Source organism: Chrysemys picta, chromosome 2, assembly GCF_011386835.1.
Source record: "Chrysemys picta bellii isolate R12L10 chromosome 2, ASM1138683v2, whole genome shotgun sequence".
NCBI classification, from domain to species: Eukaryota; Metazoa; Chordata; order Testudines; family Emydidae; genus Chrysemys; species Chrysemys picta.
The window spans coordinates 84,865,258-84,881,960 of record NC_088792.1 but is presented as its reverse complement, the minus strand read 5'-3'; the positions used below and the strand labels follow the sequence as shown (position 1 = coordinate 84,881,960).

The 16,703-nt window shown below is 46.7% G+C and overlaps 1 protein-coding gene across 1 annotated transcript in view; it reads right to left on the bottom strand.

The window, feature by feature from the left end:
* Nucleotides 1-14,854: 14,854 nt before the first annotated feature.
* Nucleotides 14,855-16,703, bottom strand: part of ZDHHC3 (zinc finger DHHC-type palmitoyltransferase 3) — a 38,959-nt gene continuing 37,110 nt past the window's right edge. Inside the window, exon 7 of the mRNA XM_042841054.2 lies at nucleotides 14,855-15,207. Within this exon, the coding sequence (XP_042696988.2) occupies nucleotides 14,968-15,207 (240 nt within the window). The 3' untranslated portion in view covers nucleotides 14,855-14,967. The remainder of the gene's footprint in view (nucleotides 15,208-16,703) is intronic.

The following is a 16,703-nucleotide window of genomic DNA, read 5'->3' as shown; positions in this document are numbered from 1 at the left end:
CCCAGGCCGGGGCTAGCGGGAGGATCTGGCCGCATAGAGCCCCCGCCCCCCGAGCCCTGTGCTTCACCTGCACCCTCCCCTGTAATGCTCAGCGCCCGCGGGGCTGCCTGTGGGGCCCACGCGCTAAAGCCCTGCTCGGGTGGGAGGCTGCTGTCCCTGCCTGTCTGCCTTCCCAGGCACGGGGGAGCTTTTCCCTTCTCTAGCAAGAGCTCCTCTGGGCGGGAAAGCGTATGCTGCTGCCATACTTCCCCACACTTGGGGCTACGATTAATCATATCAGAGGCATCGGGGCTTGACACCTATTGCTGATGCAGTGTCCGTACCTGTGTTTGATCTGAGACAGTTCCAACCAGTTTTTATCAAGTAGGATAGCACTCTGGGGGGACCCAGCTGTTGAAAGATGTGTCTTCAGTCCTTGCTCATACTGATGGTAAGGCTATGCTTTAGTCAGGGTATTTTTAGTAAAAGGTCATGGGCAATACACAAAAATTCAGGGGCTGGCACCGGTCCATGACTTTTACTAAAAATATCCCTGACTAAATCTTAAGGGGGTTGCTGCTGGGGGGGCATCCAGGGGCCACTGCTGGGGGGACATCCAGGGGGGCTGCTGTGGGGGAGCCCAGCCATGGCACCAGCTGCTGGGGGCTGCACCAGTGGCCCGGGGATGCTGCTCAGGCAGTCCTCAGGGCCAGCCGCACTGGCCGCTGCTCAGACAGCTCCTGGCAGCTAGTCCCAGGGACTGCCCGAGCAGCAGCTGATGCGGCTAGCTGCAGAGCCACTCCAGCAGCGGTGGATGTGGCTGGCCCCAGAGCCAGCTGCTAGGGCGGCTCTGGGGTCAGCTACACTGGCCCCCGCAGAAGTCACAGAGCCCTACTGATGAGGAAAATAAATACCTCACTTGAGAAGAGCAGTCCATGTGCTCACGAAACCTACCTTGTCTGACACTGCTCGCTAATTCTAGACTGGACCTTTCTAGGGAAGGTTATAGGAAAAAGTATTGGTGGCTTTTCAACTTGATTCATAATGAGACAATCTGGTTCTGGACCACTTCCAGTCTAGTTTGCTTTATGAAGACTCTGCTAATGTGACAAATCTGTGTTCAGTGGCTGCTGTGGCCTGATGGCCAATGATCAGTCTTGGTCATGCTTCCTTTGTGAGCTTCCATTGGCACTGTTGAACACAGAGTGTTGCTGTTGTAAATAAGGACCATCACACATATTCCAGAATTGTTTCCCAGTGCATCAAGTTATGCCTGGAAGTGGAAGGCAGTGGTAATGGCCTAATAGTACTCACTCATAGGCCACGTTTAATACACCCTAATGCTTTTTTGTGTGTGGCTTGTTTGCATGTTGCTATCATTTTTTTCTTTTTATATACATGGAGACCTTTCAGCCATGCATCAACATTAGACATAGGAAAGACCAATTCAGCTCATCTAACCCATCTACTTCCCTGGGCCATCCCAGGACACTGAAGGTAAGATTATATCCTTATGAAAAGCACAAGGAAGTCTTTACTGACCACAAGTCATTACGATATTGGTTTAACAGCTAATGCAAAAAGTGACAACTTCAACAGCACAAGGTGAGCATTGAGCACCACCTACCTACTTACCTGCAGCACTGAATTTTTCCTGGAGAGCTACTGTCAAGGTCCTGTTCTGTTTAGCTTGCGAAATGAGAGGATCACAACCTGAGGTGGTAGGTTTACTGGCCAGAATAACCACAGTCAATTCTATGGAGGTCTTAAAACAAAAACGTAGCCCCAGCTCATTTCCCCAGCTCTCAAAACAGAAATTCCCCTCTGTGTGCAGATGTAACAGCTCTTCCTTGAAATGGAGCTCAGCTATCCGCTCTCTGTTCTGAGGCTGAAAGGGGAGAAGGGGCATTGTTCCCCCATCAGCTCTGTGAGGGCACTGCAGAACACTTCCTTTAAAGGGGGATCCAAGGAGAGCTACAGTCAGATGTGGCTCTGGTAGAGCAGCTCCAATGAGGCTGGACTGCCAAGAAGTGGAGGACAGGAGCTGCTGGAATGCGTATGGGTGCAGAAGGTCTTCACCCAGCTGGTCCTCACCTCCTGCAGACTCCAGAGGATCTGCTGAGTTCTGCAGTGGAACCACAACTCATTCAGCTGAGGAGCACAGGTAGGTAAACCTTGCCACCCCCAGAATGAGTTGGAGCCATAGTTTGGGGGAACCTCCATGAGAAGATTCTGTAACAGAGATGCCAGCCCTCCCTAATGTCCCATAATTCTCCCAGTTTCTACATGTAGTTACGAAATTACTAATTGAGTCTCAGATCTATTAATTTTGCAAGGGCACACACATTTTATATACATAAAATATATATAAAGAAAATGTGTGTCAATTGTCACCCCTTGGGTACAACAGCAAATAGTGCCACAGGAGGCCGCTTTCTCCACTGCCACTCTGGTACATGCACAGAGAGGCTCTGATAGGAGGCAAGCTATGGCAATCTTGAATGAGTTGGGGCACCGCTGGATTCACCACCCAAATCACAGGCTGTGTGTTGCGCTCTAACTGCCCCAGGTGGACCCTGCTGGACTTTGTTAACACGCTGTAGGTACCAAGTGCCCCAACCCCTGCTGACACTCACCAGTTTGCCTCTGGCTCAGCTCACACTGCACAGACTGCAGAGGAGGAGGAGAAGAAGCTGGAGGGGCAGGAGGAGCGGCGGTGGCGAAGAGCGGGAACGAAATAGAGGAGGGAGAAGAGATGGATCATCCCGGGAAGGAGGGCCCAGGCCCGGCCATGGTAATTAAAAAAAGGAGTACTTGTGGCACCTTGGAGACTAACAAATTTATTTGAGCATAAGGTTTTGTGGGCTACAGCCCACTTCTTGGGATGCATAAGAAGAAGTGGGCTGTAGCCCACGAAAGCTTATGCTGAAATAAATTTGGTAGTCTCTAAGGTGCCACAAGTACTCCTGTTCTTTTTGCGGATACAGACTAACACGGCTGCTACTCTGAAACCCATGGTAATTAAGGGCACTCAGTGGCATAGAAGGGCAGCTTTCCCAGGGCTGCTCATCCCAGTGTCCCTGTTTGAGGGTGAGAGGGATCAGGGGTGCAGTAAGGAGGGGGTAGGTCCCCCCTTGGCCATAGTTGGGGAGGGGAGGAGCAAGAGGTCCCCGTTTCTCCAGCAGGAGGGGAAATGGGTTGAGAAAGGGCCATGCAACCTCCCTAATTTTCTTCATAAACATCCCTAGACGGGGGTGTGCGCAAGGGGAAGGCAAGCAGGGGCACGGCCCCACCAATAATCGGCAGTGGATGCAGAACTCCTCCTGCCCGGGGCTGTGGCAGGGAGAGCGAGAGAGCTCTGCCCACCGCAGCCCTGGGGCTGAGGAGTTCTGCGCCCCTACCTGGGACCCCAGGGATGGAGAATTTCTGCATTCTCCACTGGGCCCTGGTGCCAAGCTCACTCTCCCCGCTGCAGCCCCAGGGTGGGAGGAGTTCTGGGCTCCGCACCTGGGCCCTATGTCTGGAGGAGCTCTCTTTCCCCCCTCCCCCCCATTTTCTACTATGTTTTTTTCTCCTAACATGTAGTGCGCAAACTCAGTGAGGTCATACATGTAACCCCATAACATGAGGTTATGGATGCACATGTGCCTACTTGGTTTGCATATGTTCTCCCCATAAGGTTAAGGAACCTGTATTCCAGGTGCATTAAAGGTACAGTTCATTGAAATGGTGAATATACTGCTGTTTGTTTATTGGCATATGATGTATGTGCATGTGTTGACAGGGTGTAATGTGTATAAAATGTGTGTGTTTAATGTGCCCGCTGAAAAGCGGTAAAATTTAAATTCCCGCACACGCCCCTGTCCCTAGAAGTCTCAGAGCAAGGTTGGCATCTCTGTTTGTCTGTTCAGCTTTGCTGAAGGAATGATACACCAAATCTAACTTGTGTATAGAAATGGGTGAAAAATGCTGAGTAGTTTTCATGGAAAAAATTGTCAATTTTGAAAAGAATTTTTTTTTTTTTTTGCAAACCAGTTCTGTATTGTGAACTGAGAGCTCTAGATGAAAGATCACTTCCTACTTCTGCAATCCAAACTATTGCCTAGGAGGAGCCTCCCCAGATACAGAGAGCGGGTAGGTTATCTAGGCAGCATCTGAATGGTTTAGAATATTTGAAAACACAAATCTGAGGTGGATGGAAATATTTAATTCTTTAATAAGTATAACATCTATTGAAAGCACAAAATCGAGTTACAAATAGCAAAACAGAACATTTTTAAATGCCTAAATTCCTTAACTGCATAGAACAGCTGCTTAACAAGACCCACAGATGTATATAAAATATAGGAGTACTTTACCCAGCTGTCTTATCCCTATCCCTGATATAGTAAACATTTGTGCTGAAAGATCTAACATTTTTCACTGTATCATGTACCCAGAAAGCTGTATAACTCATTTATTTAAAAACACATTGTTGGTGGAATAGATCACTACCATAGGCTAATCAGTATTTTTATGTATCAGAGGGGTAGCCGTGTTAGTCTGAATCTGTAAAAAAGCAACAGAGGGTCCTGTGGCACCTTTAAGACTAACAGAAGTACTGGAGCATAAGCTTTCGTGGGTGAATGCCCACTTCATTCACCCACGAAAGCTTATGCTCCAATACTTCTGTTAGTCTTAAAGGTGCCACAGGACCCTCTGTTGCTTTTTACAGTATTTTTATAACACTGTAAACATATAGTAGGGCTTTTCAGAAAAAAGACAATAACCCTACTCCAAAGACAATGTAAGGGACAGATCCTGCACATGCTTACCACTGGACATAGTACTTTCTTGTGGAGAGTAGACCTGTTGATTATAAGGGGACTACTCTCAGTAGCAGTCAATATGCTCAGTAGGGTTTGAAGGATCAGACACCAAGTTAAGACACAACTTGACAAGGGATGGTAATACACATTGGAACGGGAAGGAAAAAAAGGGTTACAATGATAAGAGCCTGTGGTTTTTTTGGTTAACCGTGTGTGTGTCTGGACAATTTGGTAAAAACAACAACAAAAAATTGTCCTAGATTGCCAGATAATAATGAAAGTACAGGCTGAGACAAAACAAGACTTTCCTATTCATTGTAGGAGACTGATTCCGTGAAGATATTCTATCACTAGCTGTCTTCTTCAACAGAATCTCAGCTGGCTTTGAAAACACTTACATCACCTTCCATTTGGGTTACAGTAACTCCTCGCTTAACGTTGTAGTTATGTTCCTAAAAATGTGACTTTAAGCGAAACGATATCAGTGAATCCAATTTCCCCATAAGAATTAATGTAAATAAGGCGGGTTAGGTTCCAGGGAAATATTTTTCACCAGACAAAAAACTATATTATATATATATATATATATATACACACACACAGTATAAGTTTTTAACAAACAATTTAATAGTGTACACTGCAATGATGATTGTGAAGCTTGGTTGAGGTGGTGAAGTTAGAGGGTGGGATATTTTCAAGGGAATGCCTTACTGCTAAATGATGAACTAGCATTCGGCTGAGCCCTCAAAGGTTAACACATTGTTGTTAATGTAGCCTCACACTCTACAAGGCAGCACGAATGGAGGGAGGGGAGACAGCACGGCAGAGAGAGACACACACCCTGTGTGTTGGAGAGAGAGAGAGAGAGATGTGCATTGCCCCTTTACGTACGCTGACCCCACTCTAAGTACATTGCCTTTAAAAAGATCAGGAAGTTGAGACAGCAGCTGCGGCCAGCAAGCTCTCTCTGTCCTGAGCCCTGTCATGTCCCCACTCTGTTCTATATGGAGAAGGGGTAAGTGGGGGACAGGAGGACGGGGGAGGGAGACACCCTGACATTAGCCCCCCACTACCTCCCTCCCCTGCACAGCAAGCAGGAGGCTCCCGGGAGCAGCTCAAAGGCAGAGGGCAGGAGCAGCACACGGCAGTGGGGGGAGGGACAGCTGAACTGCTGGCAATTGGTAGCCTGCTGGGCGGCTGCTGCATAGGCAACTTAGGGGAGCAGTGAGCTGATAGGGTGCTACCGGTCCATCCTGGTTCCAAGCCCCCACCAGCTAGCTCCAACAGGCTGCTCTTCCTGCCAGCAGTGGACAATGCAGGCGGCTGCCAAACAACATTATAAGGGAGCATTGCGCAACTTTAAATGAGCATGCTCCCTAATTGATCAGCAACATAACAACGAAACAACGTTAACCGGGATGATTTTAAGAGAGGAGTTACTGTATTTGCTTTCGTGCACCTCTTTGTTTTGCTTCTTAGTTTCAGGTAGGCCCAGAAACAGACACAACCACATAAAAATAATAAGGGGAGGAGGAAACAGAAGTAAAAATTAGGGCTGTCGATTAATTGCAGTTAACTCACGCGATTAACTCAAAAACTTAATGCGATTAAAAAAATTAATTGCAGTTTTAATCGCACTGTTAAACAACAGAATTCCAATTGAATTTTTGGATGTTTTTCTACATTTTCAAATATATTGATTTCACTTACAACACAGAATACAAAGTGTACACTGCTCACTTTATATTATTTTTATTACAAATATTTGCACTGTAAAAATGATAAACAAAAGAAATAGTATTTTTCAATTAACTGCATACAAGTACTGTAGTGCAATCTCTTTATCGTGAAAGTGCAACTTACAAATGTAGATTTTTTTGTTGTTACATAACTGCACTCAAAAACAAAACAATGTAAAACGCCTACAAGCCCACGCAGTCCTACTTTTTGTTCAGCCAATGACTAAGACAAACAAGTTTGTTTACATTTACTGGGAGGTAATGCTGCCCACTTCTTATTTACAATGTCACCTGAAAGTGAGAACAGACGTTCGCATGGCACTTTTGTAGCTGGTATTGCAAGATATTTATGTGCCAGATATGCTAAACATTCGTATGCTTCATGCTTCAGCCACCATTCCAGAGGAAATGCTTCCATGCTGATGATGTTCATTAAAAAAAAATGCGTTAATTAAATTTGTGACTAAACTCCTTGGGGAAGAACTGTATGTCTCCTGCTTGATTTTACCTGCATTCTGCCATATATTTCATGTAATAGCAGTCTTGGATGATGACCCAGCATATGTTGTTTGTTTTAAGAAAAAACAGTTACTCACCTTCTCGTAACTGTTGTTCTTCGAGATGTGTTGTTCATGTCCATTCCAATCAGGTGTGTGCGTGATGGCTGGAAGATTTTTCCCTTAGCAGCATCCGTCGGGTCGACCTGGGCCTGGGCACCCCTGGAGTTGCGCCTTTATGGCGCCTAATATATAGCCCGACCCGCCACCCCTTCAGTGCCTTCTTGCCGGCTACTCCGACAGAGGTGTAGGAGGGTGGGTATTGAAGTGGACTTGAACACATCTCGAAGAACAACAGTTATGAGAAGGTGAGTAACCATTTTTTCTTCTTTGAGTGCTTGTTCATGTCGATTCCAATCAGGTGACTCCCAAGCAAAATTAGGAGGTGAGGTGGGAGCTGTCCACTGACTGGAGTACTGCTCTACCAAAGGCCGCATCATCTCTGGCCTGCCTAGTAATTGCATAGTGTGCGGCGAAAGTGTGTATCGATGACCACGTTGCTGCCCTGCAGATTTCCTGGGTGGGGACTTGAGCCAGGAAAGCTGTTAATGAAGTTTGCACCTTTGTAGAGTGCACCGTTATCGGGGGCGCTGGGATTCCTGCTAGATTGTAGCACTCGGTAATGCAGGCCACAATTCATGATGAAATGTGCTGTGTCGAAACTGGCTGGCCCTTCATCCTGTCCGCTATTGCGACAAAGAGCTGTACCGACTTCCTGAACGGTTTCATCCTTTCGATGTAAAAGGCCAGCGCACTGCGGACGTCGAGAGTGTGGAGCCTCTGCTCCCTGCTACTCGCATGAGGCTTGGGGTAGAAAACCATGAGGAAAATGTCCTGGTTGATGTGGAACTGCGATACCACCTTCGGGAGGAAGGCCGGATGGGGCCTGAGTTGAATCTTGTCCTTAAAAAACACGGTGTAGGGCAGCTCGGACATTAGAGCCCTGAGCTCAGACACCCTCTGGGCTGAAGTTATTGCCACCAGGAACGCGACCTTGTAGGAGAGGTAGAGCAGGGAGTATGTTGCTAGAGGCTCAAAGGGATGCCCCATGAGCCTAGAGAGGACCAAGTTAAGGTCCCAAGCAGGAACCGGTTGGCAGACGTGCAGGTACAACCTGTCGAGGCCCTTCAGGAAGCGACTGACCAGGGGGTTAGCGAAAACCGAGCGGCCCTGTACCCCTGGATGGAAAGCCGAGATGTCAGCCAGGTGTACTCTTTTATAGAAGACAGGGAGAGACTTTCCTGCTTTAGGTGGAAGAGATAATCCAAAATCTGGGGCACTGAGGCTAGCACCAGGGGAAAGTCGCGCTGAGCTGACCAGATTGAAAATCTCTTCCACTTGGCCGGATATGTGGCCCTAGTGGAGGGTTTCCTACTGCCCAAGAGAACCTGTCTGACTTGTTCTGAACAAGAAAGCTCGAATGTAGTCAGCCATGGAGCCTCCAGGCTGTGAGATGCAGTGACTGCCGGTTCGGGTGCTGGAGCTGCCCGTGATCCTGCGTGAGAAGGTCCCGGAAGAGCAGCAGGATAATTGGGGCTCCCACTGACATGTCTAGGAGAGATGTGTACCAATGCTGGCGGGGCCAGGCTGGTGCTATGAGAATGACCCGAGCCTGGTCTCTGTGGATCTTGAGCACGGCCTTGTAGACGAGCGGTATGGGTGGAAAGGCATATAGAAGCGGTCCCCCCCAATGGAGGAGGAACACGTCCGCTGTGGAGCCCAGACTGTGATTCTGGAAGGAGCAGAAGTGCTGACACTTCCTGTTGCATCGTGTGGTGAAGAGGTTGATCAGGGGACAACCCCACCTCTGGAAGAGCGAGGTGCGACGTCCGGGCAAAGGACCACTCGTGGCTGTGAAAAGACCTGCTGAGGCAGTCCGCCAGCTCATTCTGGACCCCTGGAAGGTACGATGCCTGTAGATCGACTGAGTGCTCTATACAAAAGTCCCATAACTTGAGGGCTTCCTGGCACAGAGGAGAGGAGCGTGCACCCCCGTTTGTTGATATAGAACATCGCAGTCGTATTGTCCGTCACGATTGATACACAGCGACCTGCTAGATATGGGCGGAATGACTGACACGCTAGGCGTACCGCCCTGAGTTCCCTGACATTGATATGAAGAGGGAGATCTGTCTGTGACCAGAGGCCCTGCGTCTTGTGGTCCCCCAGATGAACTCCCCACCCCAAGTCTGACTCATCTGTCACTAGCGTCAGGGATGACTGTGGGGCAGCGAAGGGCACTCCTGAGCACACCTGCTGAGTGTCCGTCCACCACAGGAGCGAGTTGAGGATAGGGCGAGACAGGGTCACGATCCTGTCCAAGCTGTCCCTGGCAGGTCTGTACACTGATGCAAGCCATGAGTGAAGCAGCCAAAGCCTGAGTCTGGCATGCCAAACCACGTACGTACAAGTCGCCATGTGGCCGAGAAGTTTGAGATAATTTCTCGCGGTGGTGGTGGGGAACTGCCTGAGTACCTGGATCATGGCGTTGAGGGCCTGGAATTTAGCCTGCAGGAGGAATGCTCTGGCTTGGGTTGAGTCCAGAACCGCCCCTATAAACTCTAACCTCTGGACTGGGGACAGAGTCGATTTCGCCTCGTTCAGTAGTACGCCCAGATTCTCTAAGGTGGCTCTGATGAATGCCACCTGAGCTTCCACCTGAGCCCTGGATCAGCCAGTCGTCGAGGTATGGGAACACCTGTACCTGATGTCTCTGCAGAAATGCGGCGACGACTGCCATGCACTTGGTGAAGACTCGAGGTGCTGCTGAAAGGCCAAAAGGGAGGACAGTAAATTGGTAATGGGAACCATTGACCACAAACCTGAGGAACTTTCTGTGATTGTGCGCGATTGCTATGTGAAAATACGTGACCTTCAAGTTGAGGGCGGCATACCAGTTTGCTGGATCCAGTGAAGGGATAATGGAGGTCAGGGAGACCATGTGGAACCTGAGTTTCCTCATAAACTTGTTGAGGTTGCTCAGGTCCAGGATAAGACTGAGTCGTCTGGCTTTTTCTTCTTTTGAGGCACCGGCGAGTGGGAGCGGTGCCCACTATCAGATGGGCCCTGTGAGGAGCCATGGCGGTGCCGAGTGTCCCTGGAGGAGTCCTTCCTCAGCCCCAGGGCACTCCGCGTCGAGGACGCCACCGTAGATGTCAGATCTCTCGAGACCGGGTCGGAATGGATGCGTAAGGCTGCCTCCATGAGGAACACCTTCAGCCGCTGTTCCCTTTCTTTAAGTGTTCTTGGGTGGAACTTGTGGCAGATCTTACAATGATCTTTCTGATGGGTTTCCCCCAGGCACCAAAGACACGACGAGTGCGGGTCACTCTTTGGCATGCGCTTGGCACAAGCCATGCCGTTCTTAAAGCCCGGGAACCGTGGCATACCACGGTGCCGGGGCCAGAGTGTGTGTGTGGGGGAAATACCCCAACTACTATACTATACCAAACTATTAACTGGAGTACTACTAGGAACTAACTAACTATATACACGGAATAGAAAACTTGCTGAGCAAGAGCCAAGGGAAGTTCCAGCCACCGTCACTGGCTGTAAGAAGGAACTGAAGGGGTGGTGGGTCGGCAGGGCTATATATTAGGCGCCATGAGGGTGCAACTCCAGGAGGCGCCCAGGCCGACCCGACGGATGCTGCTAGGGGAAGAATCTTCCAGCCATCGTGCATGTGCGCGCACACACACCTGATGGGAATCGACATGAACAAGCACTCGAAGAAGAACACTTTCACTGCAGATTTGACAAAACACAAAGAGGGTACTGATGTGAGATTTCTAAAGATAGCTACAGCACTGGATCAAGGTTTAAGAATCTGAAGTGCCTTCCAAGATCTGAGAGGGATGAGATGTGGCGGAGCATGCTTTCAAAAGTCTTAAAAGAGCAACACTCCGATGGGAAACTGCAGAACCCGAACCACCAAAAAAAGAAAATCAACCTTTTGCTGGTGGTATCTGACTCAGATAATGAAAATGAACATGTGTCAGTGGTCCGCACTGCTTTGGATTGTTATCGAGCAGAACCCATCATCAGCATGGACACATGTCCCCTGGAATTGTGGTTGAAGCATGAAGGGACTTATGAATCTTCAGCGCATCTGGCACACAAATGCCTTGCGACACTGGCTAAAACAGTGCCATGCGAACACCTGTTCTCACTTTCAGGTGACGTTGTAAATAACAAGCTGGCAGCATTATCTCCTTTGCTTGATGCAGCATGGTCTAGTGGCTAAAGCACTGTACCCGGAGTTTGGAAACCTTGGTTCTATTCCTGGCTCTACTATTGTTTGGGGGCGGGGAGTGATAGCTCAGTGGCTTGAGCATTGGCCTGCTAAACTCAGGGTTGTGAGTTCAATCCTTGAGGGGGCCATTTAGGGATCTGGCACAAAAATCTGTCTGGGGATTGGTCCTGCTTTGAGCAGGGGGTTGGACAAGATGACCTCCTGAGGTCCCTTCCAACCCTATGATTCTATGAAATGTAAAGAAAGTTGTTTGTCTGAGCGATTGGCTGAAGAAGAAGTAGGACTGATTGGACTTGTAAGTTCTAAAGTTTTACACTGTTTTATTTTTGAATGCTGGGTTTTTTTGTACATAATTCTACATTTGTAAGTTCAACTTTCATGATAAAGAGATTGCACTACAGTACTTGTATTAGGTGAATTGAAAAATACTATTTCTTTTATTTTTTACAGTGCAAATATTTGTAATAAAAATAAATATAAAGTGAACACTGTACACTTTGTATTCTGTGCTGTAATTGAAATAAATATTTGAAAATGTAGAAAACATCAAAAATATTTAAATAAATGGTATTATATTATTAACAGTGTGATTAATCGTGATTAATTTTTTAAATTGTGCAATTAATAGCGATTAATTTTTTTAATTGCTTGACAGCCCTAGTAAAATACAAGAGTCCTGTATTCATATTGAGCAGGAACAGGTTTAAAAAAAAAAAAGGGGGGCGGGAAGAAATATATCCCCTTCAAACGGTCACCACTCCCAAAGAAGCTGTGATTGTGCTCATGTCCAAGAAGCCGCAGCACCTTCGAAACCCAAGAAAAAATAAGTCTGTCTCAGAAGGTGAAGTCCTAGCACCATTGAAGTCAATGGATGTTTTACTTTCCCCTGGTATTCTCAGGCAGGTCAGAAACAGTAGCTGAAATCTCATACTAACGCCTGTTTTTATATGATGACCACTCTGACTTCAAAAAGCTGAATGGCTTGTATCAGCACAGTCAGAGGCTTATCCAAAAAAATGTATTTTAACAAATAATTAATGTACAGTCCCTGCAATCATTTTATTTCAGCAAATACGTAACACACATGTGCCAGTTGTTCCTATTTTTCCCCAAGCAAAACAGATACTATTTCCCATTCTAATAATCCTCATTAGCCCTGATTTAACATTTCAAAGTAATTTACATTGCAAACATTAATTAGTCCTCAGATAACCCAGTGTTGCCATCGCCTTTTTACAGCTAGGGCAACTAAGGCCATGTCTACACTAGCACTTATGTCGGCAAAACTTTTGTCACTCAAGAATGTGAAAAAAACACCCCCAAGTGACATAAATGTTGCCAGCATAAGTGCTGGTATGAACAGCACTATGTCAGCGGGAGACACTCTCCCATTGACATAGCTATCGCTGCTCATGGAACTGGTTTTATTATGTTGACAGGAGAGCTCTCTTCCATCAGCATAGAGCGGCTACACAAGCACTCGTACAGCAGCACAGCTGTATCAGTACAGCTGTGCCGCTGTAAGCTTGTAAGTGTGGACATGGCCTAAGACAGAAAGGCCAAACACCAAGCCAGAACTACAATACACGAGTTAAAAGGTCCAGTCCTATTTTCCCTCCTTAAATATTCCCTTCCCCACCCCCATGCTAACTCCCCATGTAGCTTCTTAAGTGTCCCTATTTGCTCTCTTGCTTTGAAGCACTGCTAGATACAAGTGCACTTTGGGTGCAGAAGAGTGACAGTTGCTCACTTTACTATAGTCAGATACAACTATATTCTGATCAGTTTACAGAAGAGACATTCTGTTTGTTTCTGATGACAAAACAGCTTAGTATACAGAAGAGCAGATTTTCTTTTAAACTAAGCTGTAGATTGAGGAACAAACCTGATTCTTAATTCCTGTTGACTAGAGCACCTAGAAAAGTTTCAGATTTTCTCAATTAAAAAAAAAAAGGGGGGGGGGCAACTTTTCTGAAATATTTGCTCAAAAAGTTTTCCTGTTTTTCAACAAACTGCTTGTAGCAGCTGCCAGAGTCCGGGCATACTAACCCACATCAGATAATAAGGGGATTAACTTATTGTGACCCTCACCCACAGCAGAGGACTGGAACAAAGACAGTCTCTTTTCAGTACTCCTTAGTGTGTCAAGTCATAACACACTAAGGCCGTGGGGTTTTGTTTTATTTTAAATTCTGAACATTTTTCAAATCAGGTTGGTTGGTACAGGTTCCATCTGGTATCTCTTTAATAAATACAAATATCACCTACCTCTTATATCATAATGCCTTTCATCCATAGATTTCTATGCACTTCAGAGAGGAGATATGTTTCATTATTCCTGTTTTAGAGAGAAAAAAACTGAGGCACTGAGAGGGGAAGCAACTTGCTCAAGGTCACCTGACAGGCCAGTGGCAGGGCCAAAATATGGCTTCCCCAGGTTCTATAGAATTAGATTGACAGTAACTAAAGTATCTGTTTTTACAAGGAAAAGATGACAGAAAAAGACCATTTAAAAAAAAAAAGTCTAAAATATTCCTAAAATAAACTTTTCTTCATTCATATTCATTTGCAATATAGAATCTGTGTAGGACAATGTAGTTTGATATAAAAGATTTTATTGGCCTCCTTTTAGGATGGCTCATACAACTCATTTATGACTTTGCCACTCATGAGCTGTTTAACCATTTCAACTCTTGGTAATAAAACTTTTATATCTAGCATGTATTGTCATGTAACCATTTACTAACTACAAATGTGTAAGTATCTAAAGTATTCCATAGTGGTCACCTTTAAAAAGTCAACTTCTACCAAGAATTGACAGCTGAATATTTAAGATATTGACATTTAAGGCAATATTACAGCATGTCTGATACACTCTTTAATGGAAGCTATTGTAACTAAGCAGGTTTCCTTCTTAAAAGCAATCCTGCTATTAACAGTAGAGTACAATTTCATGACACACTGATGAAGACTTGATCTGGCAGATTTACTGTGCTACCAAGATTCACATATTCATCTGTTGTATTTACCAAACATTAGCGATATACCAGATTCACCTATTGTGTCTGCCACCGTTGCAGACTTAGGGCCTGATTCAAAGCCCATAGAAGTCAGTGGAATGGCCCCCATTGACTTGAATGGGCATTGGATCAGGCCCTCAAATAGAAGAATCTCAGGCAGTAGCTGGAGTTACACGGGGCTAAATTTATCCCCAGCACAATTCCAGTGATGTCAGTAGAGTTACACCAGGATGAATTTGCCCATCTGTTGTATCTGCCCTGAACTTTAAGACAGCTGAAACCTGAACTGGGAACCTCATGAGTCAAAGGCAGCATCCGTGCCTGTTGAGCCAAAAAAGGAGTCACTCCTTGAACAAACAATTGGGAACTGTGCAAAGCTGGGCAGTTGCTCTTTGCTTAATAAAACCTTTCCAATGGTAGAAATAGAGCTTATACCTTTCATCATTGGTTGGGCATTCAATAGAGATTTGCATTACTTCTACTAGGACTGCACCTGACTTCTGGACAAATATGTCCAGATGTTTTCTGCACCATGGCCCCTTAAAGCTAAATCTGGGCTGCAAACATTTAATTAAAACGGAGAGCTTGTTGACATTTTGGAGAGGATTTTGCTTATTCATTTAACACTTGGACAGCAGCCGCTTGTTCCAAGAATTGCTCAAGAGCCTCTTCAGTCACTATTTCAGGTGGAGGAACTGCTGCCACCCCAGAGGGTGGAGCCTTTTTGCAACTCAGGCCTGAAAAAGGATTGAACCAGCTCAGGGAGAAATCGCCACCAAAAGCCAGTTTCATCCCTTCCCAGCTTCTGACTTTTTCCCAAGTAGGCGTCTGATTCTTAAGGCGCTCGATACCCTGTAGACGAAAAAAGAAGATATTTTTATAATTTATTACTGGCAATGATCAGCAACCATTACTATAGGGGGGGGCGCATGCATATGCATACATAATATCTATAGCCATACTACTGACAGTGTTGCAATCTCCATTTAAGGCAGGGCAAAAAGTTTTGTTTTATATTTTACTGATTGAATTCAGTTTCCAAGTTTGGCGCATGTACACACAAATCTGCAGAGGAGAACAATTTTCTATGCCATTCTTGCAGTAAAAGATTCTTAATTGTTTGAGCACTCTTCCGTCGGCACGGAGCGGCTACACAGGAGACTTTACAGTGGCACAGCTGCAGCAGTACTGCTGTACCGCTGTAAGCTCTCTAGTGTAGACATAGCCTTAAATTGTGAGTTCTTTGGGCCACAAACTGTCCTTTTGTTGTGTGTTTGTTTAGTGCCTATCACAACAGGGCTCTGGTCCATAAATGGGCAGCCTAGATTTACTGAAACAAATAATAAATCTAGAGTAAGAACTTCCCCCATCCTTAATTAAAGATATTGGGTCTTTATTAAAGATCTTCTCTCAGAACTCTGCTAAAGCTAAATAGGAACAGAGTCTGACTAAGAATACTTTCTTCTCATTATTGTGATGTTATAATTCTACTGGTTCTCTAATTATCCATAGATTCTTTCAGGAGAACTTGGCCGAAAAATCATCTCAGGCTTTACTTTGATATCATCAGAGTGTAACCACCACTTTACAAGTAGTAGGCCTGATAAATAATGTGATACAGTAACTCCCCATTTAACGTCCTCTTGCTTAATGTTTTGATCTTACGTCCCTGCTCAATTACAGAATATGCTCCATTGAAAGTTGTGCAATGCTTCGCTATAACGTCATTTGGATGCCTGCTTTGTCCACAGCTGGCAGCCCTCCTATTAGCTCCCCTACACCCCCCCCCCCGCAACAGTGCCTCCCGCCCACCGACAGACCCCGTGGATCAGCGCCTGCCCCCTCCTCCTGCCTGTGGCAATCAGCTGGCTTGCAGCGTTCGGGGGGGAGGAGCGAGGACTCGGCACACAGGCGCCCACTCCCTCCCCTGCCTCCCAAATGCCGCAAACCAGCTGATTGCCACCAGCAGGAGGCAGGGGATGGAGGGAGGAGGTGCACCGCATCCTCGTTTCTCCGGCCCCCTGAATGTCGCAAGCCAGCGGATTGCCGCTGGCAGGAGTGATGGGGAAGGAGCGAGGACACGGCGCACCTCCCTCCTGCCTGCGGCAATCCGCTGGCTTGCGGCGTTCGGGAGGGGGAGCCTGCGCGCCGAGTCCTCGCTCCTGCCTCCTGAACGCTGCAAGCCAGCTGATTGCCATGGGCAGGAGGCAGGGGAGGGAGGGGGGAGGAGTGAGGATGTGGCATGTGGAGTAAAGGGGGAGGAGGAGGGGGAGAAGAGGTGAGTTAAGGGTGGGGGCTTGGGGGAAGGGGTGGTGTGGGCAGGCTGAGGGTTGAGCTCCCCGCCCTTG